The sequence below is a fragment of the Coregonus clupeaformis genome, chromosome 34 (assembly GCF_020615455.1).
Source record: "Coregonus clupeaformis isolate EN_2021a chromosome 34, ASM2061545v1, whole genome shotgun sequence".
NCBI classification, from domain to species: Eukaryota; Metazoa; Chordata; class Actinopteri; order Salmoniformes; family Salmonidae; genus Coregonus; species Coregonus clupeaformis.
Window position 1 is genome coordinate 16,030,498 of NC_059225.1, and position 24,743 is coordinate 16,055,240.

Consider the following 24,743-nt stretch of genomic DNA (forward strand, 5'->3'; position numbering starts at 1 on the left):
TGCAGCACTCTTGTCCTCCCGAGAGCCCCGGTTGGAGACTGTGTCTCTTCCCTTCCCAAACCTTCAGCTCATCAGCTCCACATTTGTCTCAGCTGCGTGGGAAGATTGGCCATAGAGGGGTGGAGTTCCCGACCATACCAGCAGATGGAGCCATAGCTGTCTGGGTTTGCAGCCACCTCAGGGGGATGTAACGTCCCTCCCGGACACAGCCTCTCGTGACATCACAATATATATATATATATATATATATATATATATATATATATATATATATATATATATATATATATATATATACACACACACACACACAATGTCACACCCTGGCTCTGGGACTCTATATGTTGAGCCAGGGTGTGTTCATTCTATGTGTTCTATTTCTATGTTGGGGGTTCTAGGTTGTGTATTTCTATGTTGGCCTGAGTGACTCCCAATCAGAGGCAACGAGTGTCAGCTGTTGGCTGGTTGTCTCTGATTGGGAGCCATATTTATACTGTCTGTTTTCCTTTTGTGTTTGTGGGTTCTTGTTCCGTGTTCGGTCATTGTCACCGTGGACTTCACGAGTCGTTTATTGTTTTTGTTCGTGCTTTAATATAATAAAGTAAATGTTCATTCATCACGCTGCGCATTGGTCTACTTTTCTCCCTGACGATCGTGACAGAAGAACCCACCATAAAAGGACCAAGCAGCGTGTCCAGGAGCAGGCAGACTGGACATGGGAGGAAGCGCCGGGTAAGGAGATGGAGAGGTTGGCGATGGCCCAGGTGGGCAAATCGTGGTCCTGGGAGGACATGCTCGGGGGCAAGGGACCTTGGGCTAGGATTAAGGCCCTGGCGAGAGAGGAGCAGCGGCGTCAGCAATGCCATCGTCGGACGGACGAGAGGCAACCCCAAAAAACATTTTAGGGGGCACACGGCATGGGCGGCTGGGCAGCAGGAGGCTGCCACAGGGCGATTTGGAGAGGAGGCCACCGGGTTAGGGGGCCAGAAGGCAGGTTGGCGGAGCCTGGATGGAGAGCGGAACCAACTTCCCGTACTCAGGCATGGCAGCATGGGACGGGGCAGGTTCCGCGGTATGCGGAAGCGGCGTACTGTGCCACGAGTGGTCCGGCATAGTCCTGTACGTCCTGTGCGAGCACCCCGCACGTGTCGTGCGAAGGGGGTATGCAGCCAGGACGGAGTGTGCCGGCTCAACGCTGCGTGGTCTCCAATGCCTCTCCGCGGTCCCGGATATCCTGCTCCAGTGTCACGTGCTGTTATGCCAGTACGGGTACACAGCCCTGTACGTCCTGTGCGGATGCCTCACACAGAGTGTGTGAGGGTAGGCATTCAGCCAGGACGGGTTGTGGCCGCTCTTCACTCCAGGTCTCCTATCCGTCTCCACAGCCCGGTTCGGCCTGTCCCTGCTCCACGCACCAAGCCTACGGTGTGCGTCGCCAGCCCAGTCCGGCCTGTCCCTGCTCCACGCACCAAGCCTACGGTGTGCGTCGCCAGCCCAGCCCGGCCTGTCCCTGCTCCACGCACCAAGCCTACGGGGTGCGTCGCCAGCCCGGCCTGTCCCTGCTCCACGCACCAAGCCTACGGGGTGTGTCGCCAGCCCAGCCCGGCCTGTCCCTGCTCCACGCACCAAGTCTACGGTGCGCGTCGCCAGCCCGGCCCGGCCTGTTCCTGCCACTCGCATCAAGCCTACGGTGTGCGTCGCCAGCCCGGCCCGGCCTGTTCCTGCCACTCGCACCAAGCCTACGGTGCGCGTCGCCAGCCCGGCCCGGCCTGTTCCTGCCACTCGCACCAAGCCAGGGGTGCGAGTCGTCAGCCTGGTCCAGAACGTTCCTGCTACTCGCACCAAGCCAGGGGTGCGAGTCGTCAGCCTGGTCCAGCCCGTTCCTGCTACTCGCACCAAGCCAGGGGTGCGAGTCGTCAGCCCTGTAAAGCCCGTTCCGGCTCCATGCACCAAGCCAGGGGTGCGCATCGTCAGCCCGGTCCGGCCCGTTGCTGCTCCACGCACCAAGCCAGGGGTGCGAGTCGTCAGTCCGGTGAGGCCCGTTCCGGCTCCACGCACCAAGCCAGGGGTGCGTATCGTCAGCCCGGTCCGGCCCGTTGCTGCTCCACGCACCAAGCCAGGGGTGCGCATCGTCAGCCCGGTCCGGTCCGTTCCGGCCTCACGCACCAAGCCAGGGGTGCGCGTCGTCAGTCCGGCACAACCCGTGCCTGGGTCATCGGTGCCAAATCAGGTACCGCTCAACTGCTCCCGTTCCTGCTACGTTCAGGTCAGCTCCTGCCAGCGGGGCCAGACCGGACCAGGGGCGCTATGGGGGGATTATTGGAGGGTGGTGGGCAAGGCCGGAGCCAGAACCGCCGCCGAGGAGGTATGCCCACCCAGCCCTCCCCTGTTTTGCTCTTATTTTTATTTTTTAATTTTATTTCACCTTTATTTAACCAGGTAAGCCAGTTGAGAACAGGTTCTCATTTACAACTGCGACCTGGCCAAGACAAAGCAAAGTAGTGCAACAAAAACAACACAGAGTTACATATGGGGTAAAAAAAAAACATAAAGTCAGAAATACAACAGAAAATATATATACAGTGTGTGCAAATGTAGCAAGTTATGGAGGTAAGGCAATAAATAGGCTATAGTGCAGAATAATTACAATAGTATTAACACTGGAATGCTAGATGTGCAAGAGATTATGTGCAAATAGAGATACTGGGGGTGCAAAAGAGCAAATTAAATAGCAATATAGGGATGAGGTAGTTGGGTGGGCTAATTTCAGATGGGCTGTGTACAGGTGCAGTGATCGGTAAGGTGCTCTGACAACTGATGCTTAAAGTTATTGAGGGAGATAAGAGTCTCCAGCTTCAGAGATTTTGCAATTCGTTCCAGTCATTGGCAGCAGAGAACTGGAAGGAATGGCGGCCAAAGGAGGTGTTGGCTTTGGGAATGACCAGTGAGATATACCTGCTGGAGCGCAGACTACGGGTGGGTGCTGCTATGGTGACCAATGAGCTAAGATAAGGCGGGGATTTGCCTAGCAGTGATTTATAGATGGCCTGGAGCCAGTGGGTTTGACGACGAACATGTAGTGAGGACCAGCCAACAAGAGCGTACAGGTCACAGTGGTGGGTAGTGTATGGGGCTTTGGAGACAAAACGGATGGCACTGTGATAGACTACATCCAATTTGCTGAGTAGAGTGTTGGAGGCTATTTTATAAATGACATCGCCGAAGTCAAGGATCGGTAGGATAGTCAGTTTTACGAGGGCATGTTTGGCAGCATGAGTGAAGGAGGCTTTGTTGCGAAATAGGAAGCCGATTCTAGATTTAACTTTGGATTGGAGATTCTTTATGTGAGTCTGGAAGTTGAGTTTACAGTTCTAACCAGACACCTAGATATTTGTAGTTGTCCACATACTCTAGGTCAGACCCGTCAAGAGTGGTGATTCTAGTCGGGTGGGCGGGTGCAAGCAGCGTTCGATTGAAAAGCATGCATTTAGTTTTACTAGTGTTTAAGAGCAGTTGAAGGCTACTGAAGGATTGTTGTATGGCATTGAAGCTCGTTTGGAGGTTTGTTAACACAGTGTCCAATGAAGGGCCAGATGTATACAAAATGGTGTCGTCTGCGTAGAGGTGGATCTGAGAGTCACCAGCAGCAAGAGCGACATCATTGATATACACGGAGAAAAGTGTCGGCCCAAGGAATTGAACCCTGTGGCACCCCCATAGAGACTGCCATAGGTCCAGACAACAGGCCCTCCGATTTGACACATTGAACTCTATCTGAGAAGTAGTTGGTGAACCAGGCGAGGCAGTCATTTGAGAAACCAAGGCTATTTAGTCTGCCAATAAGAATGCAGTGGTTGACAGAGTCGAAAGCCTTGGCCAGGTCGATGAAGACGGCTGCACAGTACTGTCTATTATCAATCGCGGTTATAATATCGTTTAGGACCTTGAGCGTGGCTGAAGTGCACCCGTGACCAGCTCGGAAACCGGATTGCATAGCGGAGAAGGTGCGGTGGTATTCGAAATGGTCGATGATCTGTTTATTAACTTGGCTTTCGAATACTTTGAAAGGCAGGCAGGATGGATATAGGTCTGTAGCAGTTTGGATCTAGAGTGTCACCCCCTTTGAAGAGGGGGATGACCGCGGCAGCTTTCCAATCTCTGGGGATCTCAGACGTTATGAAAGAGAGGTTGAACAGACTAGTAATAGGGGTTGCGACAATTTGCGGCTAGTTTTAGGAAGAAAGGGTCCAGATTGTCTAGCCCAGCTGATTTGTAGGGGTCCAGATTTTGCAGCGCTTTCAAAACATCAGCTGTCTGAATTTGTGTGAAGGAGAAGCGGGGGGCATGGGCAAGTTGCAGCAGAGGGTGCAGAGTTGGTGGCCGGGTTAGTGGTAGCCAGATGGAAAGCATGGCCAGCTGTAGCAAAATGCTTGTTGAAATTCTCGATTATTGTAGATTTATCGGTGGTGATAGTGTTTCCTAGCCTCAGTGCAGTGGGCAGCTGGGAGGAAGTGCTCTTATTCTCCATGGACTTTACAGTGTCCCAAAACTTTTTGGAGTTAGTGCTACAGGATGCAAATTTCTGTTTGAAAAAGTTAGCCTTTGCTTTCCTGACTGCTTGTGTATATTGGTTCCTAACTTCCTGAAAAGTTGCATACTCGCGGGGGCTATTTGATGCTAATGCTGTACGCCACAGGATGTTTTTGTGCTGGTCAAGGGCAGTCAAGTCTGAGGAGAACCAGGGGCTATATCGGTTCTTAGTTCTGTACATTTTTGAATGGGGGCATGTTTATTTAAGATTGAGAGGAAATTACTTTTAAGGAACAACCAGGCATCCTCTACTGACGGAATGAGATCTATATCCATCCAGGATACCTGGGCCAGGTCAATTAGGAAGGCCTCCTCGCTAAAGTGTTTTGGGGAGCGTTTGACAGTGATGAGGGGTGGTTGTTTGACCGCGGACCCGTTACTGACGCAGGCAATAAGGCAGTGATCGCTGAGATCCTGGTTGAAGACAGCTGAGGTGTATTTAGAGGGTATGTTAGTCAGGATGATATCTATGAGGGTACCCATGTTTACAGATTTAGGGTTGTACCTGGTAGGTTCGTTGATAATTTGCGTGAGGTTGAGGGCATCTAGCTTGGATTGTAGGATGGCTGGGGTATTAAGCATATCCCAATTTAGGTCACCAAGCAGTACAAACTCAGAGGATAAATGGGGGGCAATCAATTCACATATGGTGTCCAGGGCACAGCTGGGGGCTGAGGGGGTCTGTAGCAAGCGGCAACAGTGAGAGACTTATTTCTGGAAAGGTGGATTTTTAGAAGTAGAAGCTCAAACTGTTTGGGCACAGACCTGGATAGTATGATAGAGCTCTGCAGGCTATCTCTACAGTAGATTGCAACTCCACCCCCTTTGGCAGTTCTATCTAGACGGAAAATGTTATAGTTGGGGATGGAAATTTCAGAATTTTTGGTGGCCTTCCTGAGCCAGGATTCAGACACTGCTAGAACATCAGGGTTAGCAGAGTGTGCTAATGCAGTGAATAACTCAAACTTAGGAAGTAGACTTCTGATATTTATGTGCAAGAAACCAAGACTTTTCTGCGATTACAGAAGTCAACAAATGATAGCTCCTGGGGAGTAGGAGTGATACTGGGGGCTACAGGGCCTGGGTTAGCCTCTACATCACCAGAGGAACAGAGGAGGACTAGAATAAGGATTACGCTAAAGGCTTTAAGAACTGGTCTTCTAGTGCGTTGGGTACATAGAATAAAGGGGGCAGATTTCCGGGTGTTATAGAAAAGATTCAGGGCATTATGTACAGACAAGGATATGGAAGGATATGAGGTAAAGTGGAGGTAAACCTAAGCGTTGGGTAACACTGAAAGAGATAGTATCTCTAGAGGCATCAATTGAGTCGGTCTCTGAGTGTATGGGTGGAGGGACAAAGGAGCTAACTAAGGCTGGTTTAGCTAGGCTGGGGGGTCTACAGTGATATAGTACAATTAGAAATAACCCGAAACAACAATAAACTAACCATGTTTGGGCTGAGGCTAAACATAAACAGGATGTAGTACCGTAAAAAGGAACAGTCCAGCAGATATCAGCTGTATAGCTGAGTTATCATAAGGTCCGGTGGTGAAGTGCTAGTGAGTAAGAGGCCACGGCTAGCGTGTGCTACGTCCGTTTTGTTGTAGCCAGCTGGTAGCGAAGAATCCGGAGTTAAAGGTCCAGTGATTCCGGCGGAAAAACTGATATGTTCTGGGTCGATAACGCCGCAGTGCTGACTGGCTCGAATATCCGGTGATCAAAGTCCAGTGATTAAAATTAATCCCGCGGGAAAAAAATCAAATGTTCTGGGTGAAACACTGCTAGCTGTGGCTAATAGCAAGTAGCTAGTTCAGTAGCTAGTTCAGTTTAGTGAGTAGCGTGTGCTAACGGGCCAGGGCTGGCAGATGGATGGAATCTTCGTGGTTACGTCGTAACACATCAGGCATTTCCGTCGGCAGACCAGTCGTGTAGGATCGGCGGGGCTCCGTGTCAATACTATGTGGTCCCGTCCGGTTGATAGAGAGGTAGATGGCGGGGAGATGGGCCTAGCTCAGGTTGATTAGCCAGACCACAGCGTCCGTTTTGTTGTAGCCAGCTAGTAGCGATGAATCCGAGTTAAAGGTCAGTGAATCGTGATTCATGAAAAACTGATATGTTCTGGGTCGATACCTGTGCGACTGGCCGATATCCGGTGATCAATGTCCAGTGATTAAAATTAATCCCGCGGGAAAAAAATCCAATGTTCTGGGTGAAAACACACGCTAGCTATGGCTAATAGCAAGTAGCTAGTTAGCTGTCTAGCTAGTTTCAACTGGAGATTCTAGATTCTAGATAAATAAGTCAATAATAGAATCCGTTCCACATTGAGTGAGGCGGGTTGCAGGAAAGTATATTTTGTAGAAGGATGAAAAGTCTGATAGGGAAATATGTCGAAAAATACAAAAGAACAGGGGTATTTACAGGCTATTTACAGACACACGACAGAAACAGGACTGCACTACTTCGCCATCTTGGAGACTTATTGGCGCGGTGTGCAGTCCGCGCCTTTAGAGGTACTATCACACCCTGGCTCTGGGACTCTATATGTTGAGCCAGGGTGTGTTCATTCTATGTGTTCTATTTCTATGTTGGGGGTTCTAGGTTGTGTATTTCTTTATGTTGGCCTGAGTGACTCCCAATCAGAGGCAACGAGTGTCAGCTGTTGGCTGGTTGTCTCTGATTGGGAGCCATATTTATACTGTCTGTTTTCCTTTTGTGTTTGTGGGTTCTTGTTCCGTGTTCGGTCATTGTCACCGTGGACTTCACGAGTCGTTTATTGTTTTTGTTCGTGCTTTAATATAAGTAACATGTTCATTCATCACGCTGCGCATTGGTCTACTTCTCTCCCTGACGATCGTGACACACATCCTTAAAAAATATATATATATTCCCCTTTATTACTTTCCAACCCTGCCACCCTTTCCCCACTTGGAGTAAACTAGTGAACAACAACGCCTAGGCCTCTACTTCCAGCCCATACCCACTATCTACATTTTATGGACACAGTCAATTTTACATTAATTATATTTTGTTTGTTCTTTCTCCTGAACTTCTACTCTCAACCTCTCCGATCATTTTCATGATGTCCATCCGGTTTGCTTCTATATGCCATATCTTTCTAACTGTGCTCCTTCACAAAAGCTGTTATTAGTCCCATCCTTCAATTCCATTCAACACCTCCCCATTTATATTTTAACACCATCCATATAGGATTTCTATTTGCCATATATATTTCAGCTGTACTGTGATGTCTTACAAAAGTTCGGAACCTTTCTATTCTCATTGTTTCTACAGATTGTGAATTGAAAATAAACATTTTTGCTAAAAGTATTATTATATTATTGATCGATTGACTATGACTTTTCAGATCACCCAGTAATGCTATCTGCAGGGTTAGCTCCAGGTAAATATTGCAATCCTTTAGCCATTCCTGGACCTGTGTCCAAAAACAAGCTACAAATGGACAGTACCAAAACAAATTATCTAATGATTCTGTCTCTTCGCAGCAAAATCTGCAGAGCTGGGAAGATTGTATTCCCCATATAAAAAACATTCTATTTGTAGCAAGAATTTTATATAATTATTTAAATTGAGAGATTCTAAGTTTTGAATCCGGTGTCATTTTGTGTATCAGTTCATAAACACTATGCCATGTACGTCAAAAATCTCTTCCCAACTATTTTGCAATCTATATGGGACAGCTGTCAATCCCTTGGTCCTTAAATGAAACTGATATACCTTTTTATTTATCATAGTTTTCCTTAACCAATTATGTTCTTTAATGCAAGGCCGACAGACAAGTTCCTTACTTTCTCCTCCTTCCACTTTCTTCTTCCATTTTTGCGGTAAGGCTGCAATTATTTGGTTGTAATTTTGGGTAGAGCAGACATTTCCATATTTTTTTGTTAGCTGCATGTGCGACAACTCCACCAGTCCTACCGATGATATCATTTACAAAGATTATACCTTTTTTAAACATTTTGTCAAAAAAAATAGTTTTTTTGTCAATTAGTATATTTGAGTTTAACCACAATATTTGTTGCATTATTTGTTCTGTCGTTTCTGGAGGATTAAATTGAAATTGCAACCAACTTTCTATGGCTTGTTTTAGAAATAGTGATATCTGGGAGATGATTTCCTTTTCAAATAACTGAAAGTGAGTGCTTGTAATCTGAATAAAGGGAAAAAGGCCATTCTTGAACATTGGGTGAGACAATCTTACTAGTTTGCTAGAGAACCAGTTCGGATTTAAGTATAACTTTTGTATGATTGAAGCTTTTAGTGATAGGTCTAATGCTTTAATATTTAATCATTTCTGTCCTCCGAATTCATATTCATTATATAAATAGGCCCGTTTAATTTTGTCTGGCTTGCCGTTCCAAATAAAATTGAATATTTTTTTCTCATATAATTTAAAAAACTGTTCGCTAGGCGTAGGCAAGACCATAAGCAAATAGGTAAACTGGGATAATACTAAAGAGTTAATCATTATTAGTGAATATGCATTATGCATGGTTCTGGTTAAATTTGTAACAAAAAGGGCATTTTTATAGACAGACCTTAAAGCCAGATTAGTGATTATTGCAAAATAAAGCAGGCACACATACACAGCTATTTTGATAAAGTAATTAAATTATTAGTGGAATATATTCAGCCTAGGTATAATTTCACAAGCTCTGAATTCATTAGATTATTGCTGACTGTTTTAAATGCAGTGTATTTGACCTTTTTAATTGTACAACATTTACATTTTAGTCATTTAGCAGACGCTCTTATCCAGAGCGACTGAGTGCATACATTTTTCATACTGGCCCCCCGTGGGAATCGAACCCACAACCCTGGCGTTGCAAGCGCCATGCTCTACCAACTGAGCTACAAGAAAGCTTATTTAGAGAAACATTTAAAAAATCTCTCTCTCATGAATAGTCCATGAATAGGCCATGAATAGGCCATGAATAATCCATGAATAGTCCATGAATAGCCCATCAATAGCCCATCAATAGTCCATGAATAGCCCATCAATTTGGAGAAGAAAAAAAGATGAGTTTTAGGCCATTTAGCCCAGCCGTAGTACAAAGCTCTTAGAGACTTACTCCAGAAGGCTCACAGTTGTAATCAATGCCAAAGGTGTTTCTAACATGTATTGACTCGGGGAGCTGAATACTTGTGCAATGACTATTTTAGTTATTTAACTTCTATTAAACTGTAAAAAATTATATAATTCCTCTTCCACTTTGACATTAGTTTTGTGTAGATTGTTGACAAAAATAATTAAATCCATTTTAATCCCACTTTGTAACACAATAAAATGTGAAGAAATCAAAGTGGTCTGAATACTTTTGCGAGGCACTTCCTACCTGTTGGTGATGGAATATGTGACTTGTAAATAGTAAATAAATAGTAATCATATTTGTTATGCTTAAAGACTGTAGACTTTTCCCAGACGCAGGACCTAAAGAAGTGAAATAATTACTCTAAAATATTCTTCAGGGTCATATTTATTAGGCACCAAACAGAAGAGAACTGACTGAAACATTGTCGGACTATTTGAACTAGTCCAATAAGAAATGAAAATTGTTCCCTCTTCCCTTTGCAAAACCTTTTGCTACGGTGTACTCTGAGTATTACCCAGCAAGGCTTTGTCGCTCACTGGCTGGAAACAGATTAACCCCTGTGTCCAAGTTTCTCCATCAAACAAAATTAGTGTTCTCCCCTATTGTGCATTGTTTGAGGCATGGAGAGAGGGGGAAAGAGAGAGGGAGTACCGTGACCCAAATAAATAAGTGCATGCTAATGAACCCAGGCGCTAGAATTCCATTTTGGTCAATTAATGTGGTGCCCAATGATTAGTCACTTGATGGAGGGGACAGAGGGGTGGAGGAGAGAAATCCATGAAGGAAAAGAGAGAATTCCACTTGCAGGCCCTACCAGCTTTTCCAGCTCTGGCCTCTCTTTATGTTCTGTGTCTATGTTCTGTCTCTGCTCTCTCTGTCTCTGCTCTCTCTCTCTCTCTCTCTCTCTCTCTCTCTCTCTCTCTCTCTCTCTCTCTCTCTCTCTGTCTCTCTGTCTCTCCCTTTCTCTCTCTCTCTCCCTTTCTCTCTCTCTCTCTCTCTCTCTCTCTCTCTGTCTCTCTGTCTCTCTGTCTCTCCCTTTCTCTCTCTCTCCCTTTCTCTCTCTCTCTCTCTCTCTCTCTCTCTCCCTTTCTCTCTCTCTCCCTCTCCCTCTCTCTTGTCTCTCTCTGTGTCTGTCTCTCTCTCTGTGTGTATCTCTCTCTCTCTGTTCTCTCTCTCTCTCTCTCTCTCTCTCCTCTCCGCTCTCTCTCGCTCTCTCTCCTCTCTGCTCTCTCTCTCTCTCGCTCTCTCCTCTCTGCTCTCTCTCCACTCTCTCTCTCCTCTCCACTCTCTCTTGCTGTCACTATTTCCCTTGTTAGTTTTTGCTCTCTTCCCATGTCTTTCTTTCCATGTCTAGTTCTCTCTCTTTCTGTTCTCTCTCTTTCTGGTCGCTGCTCTCTCGGTCGCTGCTCTCTCGGTCGCTGCTCTCTCGGTCGCTGCTCTCTCGGTCGCTCTCTCAATTCAATGGGCTTTATTGGCATGGCAAACATGTTTACATTGCCAAGGCAAGTGAAATAGACAAACAAAAGGGAAATAAACAATCAAAAATTAACAGTAAACATTACACTCACAAAAGTTTTAAAAGAATATAGACATTTCAAATGTTATATTATTGGCAATGTTGTAACAATGTGCGAATAGTTCAAAGGGAAAATAAATAAACAGATAAATCTAGTTATTTACAATGGCGTTTGTGCTCCACTGGTTGCCCTTTTCTTGTGGCATCAGGTCACAAATCTTGCTGCTGTGGTGGAACACTGTGGTATTTCACCTAATAGATATGGGAGTTTATCAAGATTGGATTTTTCAAATTCTTTATGAGTCTGTGTAATCTGAGGGAAATATGTGTCTCTAATATGGTCATACATTTGTTAGGAAGTGCAGCTCAGTTTCCACCTCATTTTGTGCACATAGCCTGTCTTCTCTTGAGAGCCATGTCTGCTGATGGCCTTACTCTCTCGATAGCAAGGCTATGCTCACTGAGACTCTACATTGTCAAAGCTTTCCTTAATTTTGCGTCAGTCACAGTGGTCAGGTATTCTGCCACGGTGTACTCTCTGTTTAGGGCCAAATTCCATTCTAGTTTGCACTGTTTTTTTTGTTAATTCTTTCCAATGTGTCAAGTATCTTTTTGTTTTCTCATGATTTGGTTGGGTCTAATTGTGTTCCTGTCCTGGGGCTCTGTCTGGTCTGTTTGTTTGTGAACAGAGGACCAGCTTGCTTAGGGGACTCTTCTCCAGGTTCATCTCTCTGTAGGTGATGGCTTTGTTATGGAAGGTTTGGAAATCGCTTCCTTTTAGGTGGTTGTAGAATTTAACGGCTCTTTTCTGGATTTTGATGATTAGAGGGTGTCGACCTAATTCTGCTCTGCATGCATTATTTGGTGTTTTACGTTGTACACAGAGGATATTTTTGCAGAATTCTGCATGCAGAGTCTCAATTTGGTGTTTGTCCCATTTTGTGAATTCTTGGTTGGTGAGCGGACCCCAGACCTCACAACCATAAAGGGCAATGGGTTCTATAACTGATTCAATTATTTTTTGCCAGATCCTAATTGGTATGTCGAATTTTATGTTCCTTTTGATGGCATAGAAGGCCCTTCTTGCCTTGTCTCTCAGATCGTTCACAGCTTTGTGGAAGTTACCTGTGGTGCTGATGTTTAGGCCGAGGTACGTATAGTTTATTGTGTGCTCTAGGGCAACGGTGTCTAGATGGAATTTGTATTTGTGGTCCTGGCAACTGGACCTTTTTTGGAACCCCCTTATTTTTTGTCTTACTGAGATTTACTGTCAGGGCCCAGGTCTGACAGAATCTGTGCAGAAGATCAGGTGCCTTAGGCCCTCCTTGGTTGGTGACAGAAGCACCAGATCATCAGCAAACAGTAGACATTTGACTCCAGATTCTATTAGGGTGAGGCCGGGTGCTGCAGACTGTTCTAGTGCCCTCGCCAATTCGTTGATATATACATGTTGAAGAGGGTGGGGCTTAAGTGGCATCCCTGTCTCACCCCATGGCCCTGTGGAAATAAATGTGTGTTTTTTGCCAATTGTAATCGCACAGTTGTTGTTTGTGTACATGGATTTTATGATGTCGTATGTTTTTCCTCGAACACTGCTTTCCATCAATTTGTATAGCAGACCCTCATGCCAAATTGAGTCAAAAGCTTTTTTGGGTTGGAGGGTTTGTATTTTGTCCTCTAGTTCATTCATTGTAATTGGAGAATCAAATGTTTTTGCTGTTCTTTTGTTATAGAGTCAAAAAGATTGGAGAAGTGGTTTATCCATAGATGAGCTGATATCTGATGTGCTGTTCTCTCTCTCTCTCTCTCTCTCTCTCTCTCTCTCTCTCTCTCTGTCTCTCTCTCTCTGTCTCTCTCTCTCTGTCTCTCTCTCTCTCTCTCTCTCTCTCTCTCTCTCTCTCTCTCCTCTCCTCACCGCTTGATCTTGCTGTCACTATTTCTGTTGCTTGTTTTTGCTCTTTCTTTCTGTTTCTCTGCTCTCTCTGTTCTGTATCTCTCTCTGTCTCTCTCTGTCTCTCTGTCTCTCTGTCTCTCTCTCTCTCTCTCTCTCTCTCTCTCTCTCTCTCTCTCTCTCTCTTGTCTCTCTGTCTCTCTGTCTCTCTGTCTCTCTGTCTCTCTCTCTCTCTGTCTCTCTCTCTCTCTGTCTCTCTCTCTCTCTCTCTCTCTCTCTCTCTCTCTCTCTCTCTCTCTCTCTCTCTCTGTGTCTCTCTCTCTCTCTCTCTCTCTCTGTGTCTCTCTGTTCTCTCTCTCTCTCTCTCTCTCTCTCTGTATCTCTCTCTCTCTCTGTGTATTTCTCTCTCTCTCTCTCTGTATCTCTCTCTGTTCTTTCTCTGTGTGTATCTCTCTCTCTCTCTCTCAATTCAATTCAATTCAATTTAAGGGCTTTATTGGCATGGGAAACGTGTGTTAACATTGCCAAAGCAAGTGAAGTAGATAGTAAACAAAAGTGAAATAAACAATAAATATTAACAGTAAACATTACACTCAGAAGTTTCAAAAGAATAAAGACATTTCAAATGTCATATTATGTATATATACAGTGTTGTTACAATGTGCAAATAGTTAAAGTACAAATGGGAAAATAAATAAACATAAATATGGTTGTATTTACAATGGTGTTTGTTCTTCACTGGTTGCCCTTTTCTTGTGGCAACAGGTCACAAATCTTACAGCTGTGAGAGGTGGCACACTGTGTTTTTTCACCCAGTAGATAAGGGGAGTTTATCAAATGGGTTTGTTTTCAACGAATTCTTTGTGGATCGCTGTAATCTGAGGGAAATATGTGTCTCTAATATGGTCATACATTTGGCAGGAGGTTAGGGAAGTGCAGCTCAGTTTCCACCTCATTTTGTGGGCAGTGTGCACATAGCCTGTCTTCTCTTGAGAGCCAGGTCTGCCTACGCGCCTTTCTCAATAGCAAGGCTATGCTCACTGAGTCTGTACATAGTCAAAGCTTTCCTTAAGTTTGGGTCGTCTGGCAGTGGTCGGTATTCTGCCACTGTGTACTCTCTGTTTAGGGCCAAATAGCATTCTAGTTTGCTCTGTTTATTTGTTTGTTCTTTCCAATGTGTCAAGTAATTCTCTTTTTGTTTTCTCATGATTTGGTTGGGTCTAATTGTGTTGTTGTTGTTGTTGTTGTTGTTGTTGTCCTGGGGCTGTGTGGGGTCTGTTTGTGTTTGTGAACAGAGCCCCAGGACAAGCTTACTTAGGGGACTCTTCTCCAAGTTCATCTCTCTGTATCTCTCTCTCTCTCTCTATCTCTCTCTCTCTCTCTGTGTATCTCTCTCTCTCTGTGTGTATCTCTCTCTCTCTCTCTGTTCTCTCTGTGTGTATCTCTCTCTCTATCTCTCTCTATCTCTCTCTCTCGCTCTATCTCTCTCTCTCGCTCTATCTCTCTCTCTCGCTCTATCTCTCTCTCTCTGTGTATCTCTCTCTCTCTGTGTGTATCTCTCTCTCTCTATCTCGCTCTCTCTCTCTGTTCTCTCTGTGTGTATCTCTCTCTATCTCTCTCTCTGTTCTCTCTCTGTGTGTATCTCTCTCTCTCTCCCTCTCCCTCTCCCTCTCCCTCTCCCTCTCCCTCTCCCTCTCCCTCTCCCTCTCCCTCTCTCTCTCTCTCTCTCTCTCTCTCTCTCTCTCTCTCTCTCTCTCTCTCTCTCTCTCTCTCTCTCTCTCTCTCTCTCTCTCTCTCTCTCTCTCTCTCGCTCTTACTGTCACTGTCTCTTGCTGTCACTGTCTCTCTTGCTTGTTTTTGCTTTCTTTCTTTCTGTCTGTTCTCTCTCCCTCCCCCTGTCACTTCAGCTCCACGTGATCCACTGTTGACAAAGACCTACCGTCAGAAGACTCCCCAGGGCCCATTGGCCGGCCTCCTAATTTGCTCAGGTCTTTTGAACCAATCCGAGGGGGCGGTGACGTAATGCTCTCACCCAGCGAGGTTCCTGACAGGGGGCCAACGCGGCGCAGTGCATTGTTGCGTTGGAGCCCTGTGATTGGTCGGTCAGTCCAGTGCTGGCGCCGTGCCAGTTCTAGACGGGGAGCGAGGAATGAAAACAATAACAAGCGAGAGAGAGAAGTGTTAAGGTGGACCGTGTGAATGAAGTGTTAAGGTGGACCAGGGATAGTTCAGACGAACTGAGCCCTAGTTGACCCAATTCTGTTTTGGCCTAAATAGCAACGCGATGATTCACCGTTTAGGGATATATCAGAGGAGACCGTGGAGAAAGTAGACTTGAAGTCTTGAATTGGACTCTCTTAAATTGACTTTTGCCTGTTTGATTTTAAATTTACTTTTACCTCAAGTATAAGTCCCTCTACATGGACTCGATGAACTGTCACTCTTCATGCAAGTTGTACTGGCTGGTAATAAGATGAAAAGTTTTGCAAGGGGTTGCGTGACCTCATGACAGCTTATGTGTTGAGAAGTGTGCGTGTGTGATTTCATGTCTCTCTCTTTGTCTCTCTCTCTCTCTATACGTGTGTGTATGCATGCATGAATTGGTGCGTGCATCTGGCCATCTCGTTTTCATTATAGTCATTGTATGTATGTATGTATGTATGTATGTATGTATGTATGTATGTATGTGTGTGCGTGTAGTCGCTAATTATGGTCTCATTAAGGTGATCTAATTGAAAGTAGCTTTGACAGGCCCAAAGTAATCACAGGACTAATGAAACACTGCTCTGTCTAATGAGATGCATCTGTCCCAGGGATAGAGTAAAAGCGTTCGCATGCTTCCCAGACTAAACATTTCGGAAGAGTTTGTACATATATTATGACGACATTTTGTGACGTTTTTGATGGTTTTGTACTTTGGTAAGTTTTTGTTTTTTTCGGTTGTTTGGGCTCAACATTTTTTTCTTGAGGCAAGCCGAAGTCAGTAGCCGAAGACTACGCCCCTTCGTCGGTGATTGGTCAACAGTAGAGATTCTTCAGTAAAGTCTTTGTTGTCATTCAATGAGAGACAACTCGTTTTCATGCACATTTTTTCATTGAGAAATACTGCAACAAACATCTTAGTTAGACTAACATCTCCTTGGCAAAAACGTCAACATTTATGACAGATTTCTTGAGTTATCATAGATTAATTCAGACTATTTTGAGGAAGTATATACTGGCTACGGCGTCTCAAAATGGACAAACAGTGCTATTGCTGCTTTTTTCTAGTTTTTTCAAGCTAATTTCTTTTAGGTCAGTATGCGTGCGCACTCGTTCGGTTCGCCTAGCCGACTTTAGCTAACCACCAGCCGAACGGAAGAATGCTGACACCTTATGACCACTCTCGTCTTGCTATTAACACATGGAGCCAGCACATTCACCATGCACCAAGGTGGGATATGGGCTTGGTTTGGATAAATGTGTGATGCGTTCACTAGGCATGAAACGGAGTGAAATGGGGGGAGGTGCTATCTGAAAATTATGTTTTGAAACGTTTCCCTCTGGACAGTTTGGCCTGACTCAACTAATACAGCTTTGATCGAACACTGATTTAGTTATGGTAAATGAACACAGGCTGTTGATATCACAAGAATAAGCTGCTTCTGATATCATTCACATCAATCCATCTCCAAAAAGGCATACCCGTTTGAATGGCATAACATATGGTTCTGCAAATAAGACAATTGGGCCAAATGATCAATTTGCCTATAAGACGCGTCCATAACCTCCAGAAGGTTATTTAGCTCTTAATTAAAGCTGCAGCGTTTTCATGGCAATTGTGAAAATTACGAGCAAAATGTGCCACAGCTTAGCAAAATTAGAGCGAACACGAGAGGGAGAGAAAGTGGAGGAAAACGGATAGGAGATTGCATATTTAGGGTTTTTGGCTCCCTCATTGGATCCTTCACCATTAAACCCTCCATTTGGATTGCTTTCCCTTTAAGGCACAATCTGTAATTTGTTTCTTAGCCCAACAGCAGCACTGCCACTTGGTTTGCTATAAAGCTGAGGGATGGGTCTAAGAGGGATATGTCACCACTCTTAAATTTATAGATGGAGCTTTGGATGCAAAGACTTGGTTACATGTAAAAGACACAGCCATAGTCCATCAGTGCTCTATCCTCTTCCATCCTCTTCTCATCCCCCCCATCCATAACTCGTATTGGCCTTATTGGGAGAAGGAGGTTGTGTTCATTAGGCACCAAATGGAAGAAAACTAACTGAAACCTTCATCTTTTTCTGTTGCAGGGGGGTGTAGTATACAGGAGGGGGTGTAGTATACAGTAACCTTTCATCCCTAGCACCCTACTGCTGCCCAGCGCTGGGCAAAGAGCTTCCTCAAACCGGGGTCTCTCTTTTAAAATGGTAATTCTTCTGCTCCTCTGTGGGCTGAGAGGCTTCATCCAACAACACCAGACTGCCTGGAATAGGCTGCATCCGGCAGGGATGGAGAGAGATTGTATGTGTTTCAGGCTGGCTAGTGTGTGTGTGTGTGTGTGTGTGTGTGTGTGTGTGTGTGTGTGTGTTCAAGCTAGCTAGTATGTTTGTGCTTGTGTGGGCTCGAACAACCAGTCCTTGTGCATTAGCCAAGGGACAACCTCCACCCTGATGCTTTCCTCCAGAAGGAGAGGATGGTGGTGGTGACAATGTCAATGAGCACTCCTTGTCCTTGATGTGGTGTCATCACACTGTCGGAATTAAAGATCAATTGAGCCAAAAGTGATACAATTATCCTTGTCCACAAAATCAGTTAGACATGAATAACAGCTTTTAGTGTTTTAATGTTGACCTAGTGTTGATTCCGTGCTTTTCTTTGGTGCCTGATGTTTAGTGTTCTTAGTGTAGGTCCTTTGCCATTTTCATTAATTTATGTTCTCGTGTATTTAGAAAGGCATTTTCCATGTTTATATTAACTGCTATATGGGTGAAAATAAACTTGACCTTCAACATTACTTTTACCCTCTCTCTCTCCAGGGTCAGCTCTCCGGACAGTGGTCTCCACTCCTCCTCAGCACCGGGCAGCACGGACCCCTTCAGTGAGGAGCCGGCCCCCAAGTTCTGGGATGAGCTGGGTCAGATCGGCCTCCCCGACGACATCAACGTCCAGTCCCTGTTTGACCCCACAGGCCAGTGCTGTGCCCACCTGCACTGTGCCGCCTGGTCCGAGGGGGTGTGTCGCGGCGAGGCCCAAGACTCACTGCTCTACGTGGACAAAGCCATAGACTCGGGGAGCACAGAGGTGAGTGGTAACAGAAAAAAACTTTGGGGTATGGGTGTTAGGATTCAACCCTGTTTGTGTGTTTGCCCTCGATGTCTTTAAACAAGTGACCAGCAAGTCAGCCACACTTGTCTCTGCAAGCTCATCATTCATGTCGATATAGCCAAGACTGTGAAGACTGGAACTTCAGTCATAACAGATGTCATAAGCATTCAATCAAAATGTCATTCTAATGACAGTGGTCTGTGGAAAGACAGCGGTATAATTAAGGGGTTGAAGGAAAGTGTTTTCACAACATGTTGGTTTGAACCGTGGCTCCAGGCCACCATACACATGTGCTGTACCGTGGTGTCAGGGTGAAATCAATGACGATACTAGTGTTCAGGTTAGCTGTGTTTCACAACTGCTGTCTCCATAATGTTGTGTGATTATGATTATGAACCGGCTAATTGATTTTAAAGGGAATGGCGGGAAGTAAGCAGACTGTCTTGATTATGTTCACGGTTGAGCATAAATGGTGTTAAAAAAGTTCTGTGAGGTTGAAGGGGGCACCGAGCAGTTCAGCAGGTCCCGGCGCCCCGTTTTTGGGGGGGAGGGCGGGGGGATCTTAATAGTAGTTGAGTACAGCCAGAAAAGGAGTGGCCACCCCTCAGAGCCTGGTTCCTCTCTAGGTTTCTTCCTAGGTTCCTGCCTTTCTAGTGCATTTTTCCTAGCCTCTGTGCTTCTACATCTGCATTGCTTGCTGCTTGGGGTTTTAGGCTGATGTAAAAAGGGCTTTAAATAAATTTGATTGATTGAGAGTAGTGTCGCTACCGGGTCAATTTCGCTCAGCAGAACTTTCCATTAACACAGTGCAAAGTGGGGGTGTTTGTTTGTGTGTGTGTGTGTGTGTGTGTGTGTCTGGACACAGTTACAGTGCATTTAAAAAAGCCTATTGTTGGTTGGTTGTCTGTGCTGAGGGCAGTGCAGTTATAGTGGTGGGTGTGGGTTAGCTCTAGATGGGGCCCTGTTAAAGGTCATCCCTGGCTCTACAGTGAGGCTCATTGGAGTGTGAAGCAGAAAAGGTCAGGAGCTCAGGAGAAAGCACCTCTGGAAGGTAACACACACACCAGGGCTTCTGTAGCCGGTAATAGCTGGCTTTTGGCCGATAAAAAATATATATATAGAAAAGCTGATGAATAATATTGGTGTCAGCCATTTGTCCGGGAGAAGAAGGGGGAAAAAACATTGCGAAATCATGTTTTTTAGCCTATTAATTGATGGAAATACCAGTCGATGGAAATACATTTGACTGGTCATGCTTATCCGTCTATAGCAGGGGTCTCCAACATGTAGATCCCCAGCTACCAGTAGCTCGCAGCCCACCTATGAGTAGCTCTCCAAACAATTCTGAAAGTACATGCAATTTTCACGTGTTCCACCACAAACTGTCATAAACAAATCTCAGAAGTATCAGACACTGCAAGCACCCAGCTACTATCTAACCAACACAACATTTAGATTATCCCACCCCTAGTTAGCCACTATGTGACCGACCGGCTTGATTCGGTCTTATGTAGCAAAATTTGAATTGGTGTTTTTTACGTTGGATAAAAGTAGAGACTCAGCGCTAGAAAATGGTATATCATACACTACAGTTAAGGACCAATTGGGAAAGTAATACTGCTTTGAAAGTTGATAAACTTGTAACCTCACTTTTGAGAAAATGGCCCTTGAATGTTTTGGTACACCTACTCCTCTTTGTCTACACCCATTCAGCATCGTTCACACCCTCTTAAGCTTTAGCCCCACCCAACTCTTTAAGGATTCACATGTGAGGCCATGTACTAAACATCATAAGATTTCAAGATTAAAGGCTGGTATATACTACGGGTGTGTTCGTAAATTCAATTTGGAGTGCCAGAGTGCGCTCTGGGCGTTCGTAAACTCAGAGCGTTGTCAGATTGCCCGTTCTGAGTGTTCTGACCCTAACAGCAGCAGTCAAGCACCCAAGCTAACTGGCTAACTTTGGCTAGCTTGCTAGCTACTTAGACACAAATGAGAGAACAGCTCACTGACCATTTTACTCGCCCTAGCAGAGCTGGTTAGGCAGTTTTTATGTTATCCAGAGTGTTGGTGACTGCAACTGTGCTGCTGGCAACAATTTAATTACGCTTTTTTGCCAACGTTTACTGACACAGGCCATTATTATTCGTCAGTTATTCTGCGCTCTGGCACACTCAGACGAGTGCTCTGAAATCATATTAGATAGCCAGAGCGAATTTATCAGCTACGTCTATCGACAGTTGTCGCAGTGACATCATGAACATTCTATTGAAATGGTTACTTGCATAGTGGAGTCCTTTGTTTAGACATCTAGCTAGCAAGCTAAACAATGAACCATAATCCCAACTCATAACCTTACTACCCTGCATGAATCTGCATGTAGCTAACCAACCAGGTTCAATGTTAGCTAGCTAGCTAACATTAGGCTATAACTAGCAATGCATGTGGTTCAAATAATAAAGAGAAACAAATAATATTACTACAGAGATCATACACGTAACGTTAGCTAACTAGCTAACAGTATGCTTCAACTTGAAATGAAAACGACTTTCTGACAAAATTCGAAACGTGTAATATCTGAAAATGTAGCTTGCTAGACTCTCCTACCCATATACATGGATGGACGCTTCTCCCTCTCTGTCACGGATGCTATGGTTGCCCTTAGTTTGAAGATGTAATCCGGAGACAGGTGTTTTATACAGCAGCCTTCTGTGTGTTCTCTTTTCAACTCCGCCTGCATATTTGCAATCTAATTCCACCGTGCATTCCACTGATTTCAAAACTCGGTCCTCCAGAAAGTGGAGAGCAGCACCTTTGCAGTTCTACTACGTGATATCTTTCAAAAAAGCAGCGTTAGAAAGGATTACCTACACGTACTGACCAGCTCATGTTATAGACAGAAGCATGCTACATGGCATACCAATCCGAACTCATCTCTTGGCATGTCCAGCCAATCCATTATCGTATTTACAGATGGCATGCAAGTTTGTTATTAAGGCACATGAAAGTTAACATGTTTCAGAAGGCATTTCTGCCCAAAAAACGCATTTTGATCAAAAATAAGTTTACGTTGAAATGGCTCCCCTATGAAGTAGTGAAGCGCGACATATGCCTAGTTTCCTGAAATGAGGCACATATGCTTAAAAAGCCAAACCGAAGACAATATCTGCCAATTCATTTACAGCAATATTGCCCATCTGTCTGTGTGGTGCGCACGTTTGTCTATCACTCCGTGTGTAGCCAGTTGATGTGATAACCGTCTTTTGGGTTGACAGTAATACTTTCCCTAAAACCTTCTCAATTAAATTAACTACAAAGTAGGCTTACCTGGCAGGAGTATATCATGAGTAATTGCAGTATATCATATGCATCTATTACTTGGCCATGCAATGAGCAGCAGCAATACAGAACCGTAGCTAGACCGGCACATTCCTCACTCACTAAATTCGTAATTAAAGGGGAATTACACTAAAAGAATGGCTGTGTTCATTTTCTTCCAGTCCAAAAAAAAAAAAAAAAAAAAAAAGATCTCATGTGATTTAAGCATGGGCATGGACTCAGAACATCCAATTTCGTTGTTTCTCTATGAACAATTGTAATTTTAAGAGTGAAAAACAAAATTAAAATCAGGAAAAAATCTACTGAACATAATTTTGGAAATGTATAAAGCATAATTTGAAAAATAAATCTCAGCTCTTATAGGACCACCTTAGTTTATGAACCATTATTTTACCAGGTATATTGACAGAAAACAGTGCACTACTTTGAGAGGAGAGGAGAAGAATGTTCCCATTTGAAAGCTACAAAGAAATTAGTAGCTAGCGACATGTTAAAGATTGTTTTAAGTAGTGCTCATGCTAGACCCCTGGTCTATATAGGTTAATTTGTATAATTTAGTCAAATTAAATTGGCACGTGTGTACAGTATTTATTATGTATCTTATTTATTACACTAATACATCATAAAGATACAGAGCCTTTGAGCTGAAAATCTGTCAGACATCATCTCAAACAGCAAATGCATAGGCAATGGAAGGCAGGCTTCATCAGCGCGCCACACACCACTTTGCAATGAGCTGGAGGCAGTATGCATTTTGAAAACCTATACTTTTTGTGCAAAGCAATGGAAACGGCACGTGTTTCCTTGCAGGTAACCATGGTTAACAGAGGAAGAACAATGATTTCAAGCACCACCCTCCTTTTAAAGCTTCCAGTCTGTTATTCTAACTCAATCAGCATGACAGAGTGATCTCCAGCCTTGTCCTCGTCAACACTCTCACCTGTGTTAATGAGAGAATCACTGACATGATGTCAGCTGGTCCTTTTGTGGCAGGGCTGAAATGCAGTGGAAATGTTTTGGGGGATTAAGTTCATTTTCATGGCAAAGAGGGACTTTGCAATTAATTGCAATTCATCTGATCACTCTTCATAACATTCTGGAGTATATGCAAATTGGCATCATAACTGAGGCAGCAGACTTTGTGAAAATATATATTTGTGTCATTCTCAAAACGTTTGACCACGACTGATGCACCAGAAACCTAGTATACACTCAACCAGCTCTGAAATTCATACACATACACTGCTGACGCACGCACTACCCACACACACATGCCATCCTCACCTCCATATCATGTTCGCCTGATTGCATTTACACCCTAAATCAGCGACACTATCGGCAGATTGCTCCTTTAGCTGTCAGCTGAAATGTCAGGCTGGTGTGTGTGTGTGTGTTAGCCCATACACTAGAGTCTTTGTGTGAGTGTCTTATAGACGAGTATGTACATTTTGTTGTTACAGCCTGAATTTAAAATTGTATTTTAAATCGACTCGGGTGTGAATACTTACGTAAATGAATATCTGTATTTCATTTTCAAAAAATTAGCAAACGTTTCTAAAAACATGTTTTTTAATTTGTCATTATGGGGTATTGTGTGTAGATGGGTGAGAGAAAAACATCAAGGGGTATGAATACTTTCTGAAGGCACTGTATGGATGAGTATGTATCTTTATGGATGAGTATGTATCTAACTATACATAGTGTAGGCCTATCAATGTGTGTGTGAGAGATATTGTGCTGATAGCATTACAGAAACACTGAGGAGGCCGGCAGGCTGTGGGTTGGATGCCCAGGCAGTTCCCTCCCTCCCTCCCTTTCCAGCGGTGGTATTCTGCCCCTCCAGTGTGAGTTGACAGCGTCTGGCAGTGAGCCATGAAACCCCCAGGCATTAGGACATCAGGATAACCTTTCAGACTCTTACACTGTAGCCCTGATTTTTAAGATGCTATCGCCTTATCTGCTGTTGAAGTGCCAGCTTTTAAGAGGAAAGATTACTGTATGTCCGACTGACTCATTGATATGTCTGCCAACAGGCCCACCACGACACAGGCCTGGTTTTATTGTGAACTCACTATAGCAGCGTGTGTTGGGTTATACTATTACATTTGCGTAGGTAGTTGGATATGTCGTCATTTGCTAGATATTTAAAACGTTAAATCAACGGGTTTCTATGTTGAATTCACAGTTCTTCTACGCTCTGTGCTTGAGGATGGGGTTGTGTCTCTAGTATTTATTTGGATCCCCATTAGCTGCTGACAAGGCGGCGGCTACTCTTCCTGGGGTCCAAATAGGAATAAAACAATATCTCGTAGTAAAACAATAGCCTACATAAATAAAACAGTACATCAAACTAGACATTGTGCATTTATACATATGTACATTCCTCTATTACTACACATTTACAGTATAAAATGCTTTCTAATATTGCAATAATATTACAATGTGTCAGTGTGTGTAGAGTCCCTGTGTTAGTGTGTGTGCGGATGTGTGCCTCTTCAGTCTGCATTGTGCCGTGCTCGATTGAGTTACTTGATGTGGAAGAGTTCCATGTAGTCATGGCTCTATGTAGTATTGTATTTCCCAGAGTCTGTTCTGGACTTGGGGACTGTGAAGAGACCCCTGGTGGCATGTCTTATGGGGTATGGGTTTCTGAGCTGTGTGTTCGCTGTTTGAACAGACAGTTCGGTGTTTTAATCACGTCAATACCTCTCACAAAGACAAGTAGCGATGCAGTCAATCGCTCCTCTACTTTCAGTCAGGAGAGATTGACATGCGTTGTATTGATATTAGCCCTCCATGTACATTTAAGTGCCAGGCGTGCTGCTCTGTTGTGGTTGAACTGTAATTTGCCTATGTCCTTCTTTGTGGCACTTGACCATATAGCTGGGCAGTAGTCCAGGTGTGATAAACTAGGGCATGTAGTACTTGTTTGGTTGATTGTGATGTCTCCTCATCTTAGCTACTGTTGCATCAATATGTTTTGACC

General features: G+C 44.3%; 1 protein-coding gene across 9 annotated transcripts in view; it reads left to right on the forward strand.

Annotated features, from left to right (window-relative positions):
* Positions 1-24,743, forward strand: part of LOC121549477 (histone-lysine N-methyltransferase 2C) — a 206,558-nt gene that overhangs the window by 49,665 nt on the left and 132,150 nt on the right. For all 9 annotated transcript variants that reach the window (XM_045210464.1, XM_045210462.1, XM_045210465.1 and 6 more), the window contains exon 6: positions 18,130-18,394. In XM_045210464.1, the coding sequence (XP_045066399.1) occupies positions 18,130-18,394 (265 nt within the window). The remainder of the gene's footprint in view (positions 1-18,129; positions 18,395-24,743) is intronic.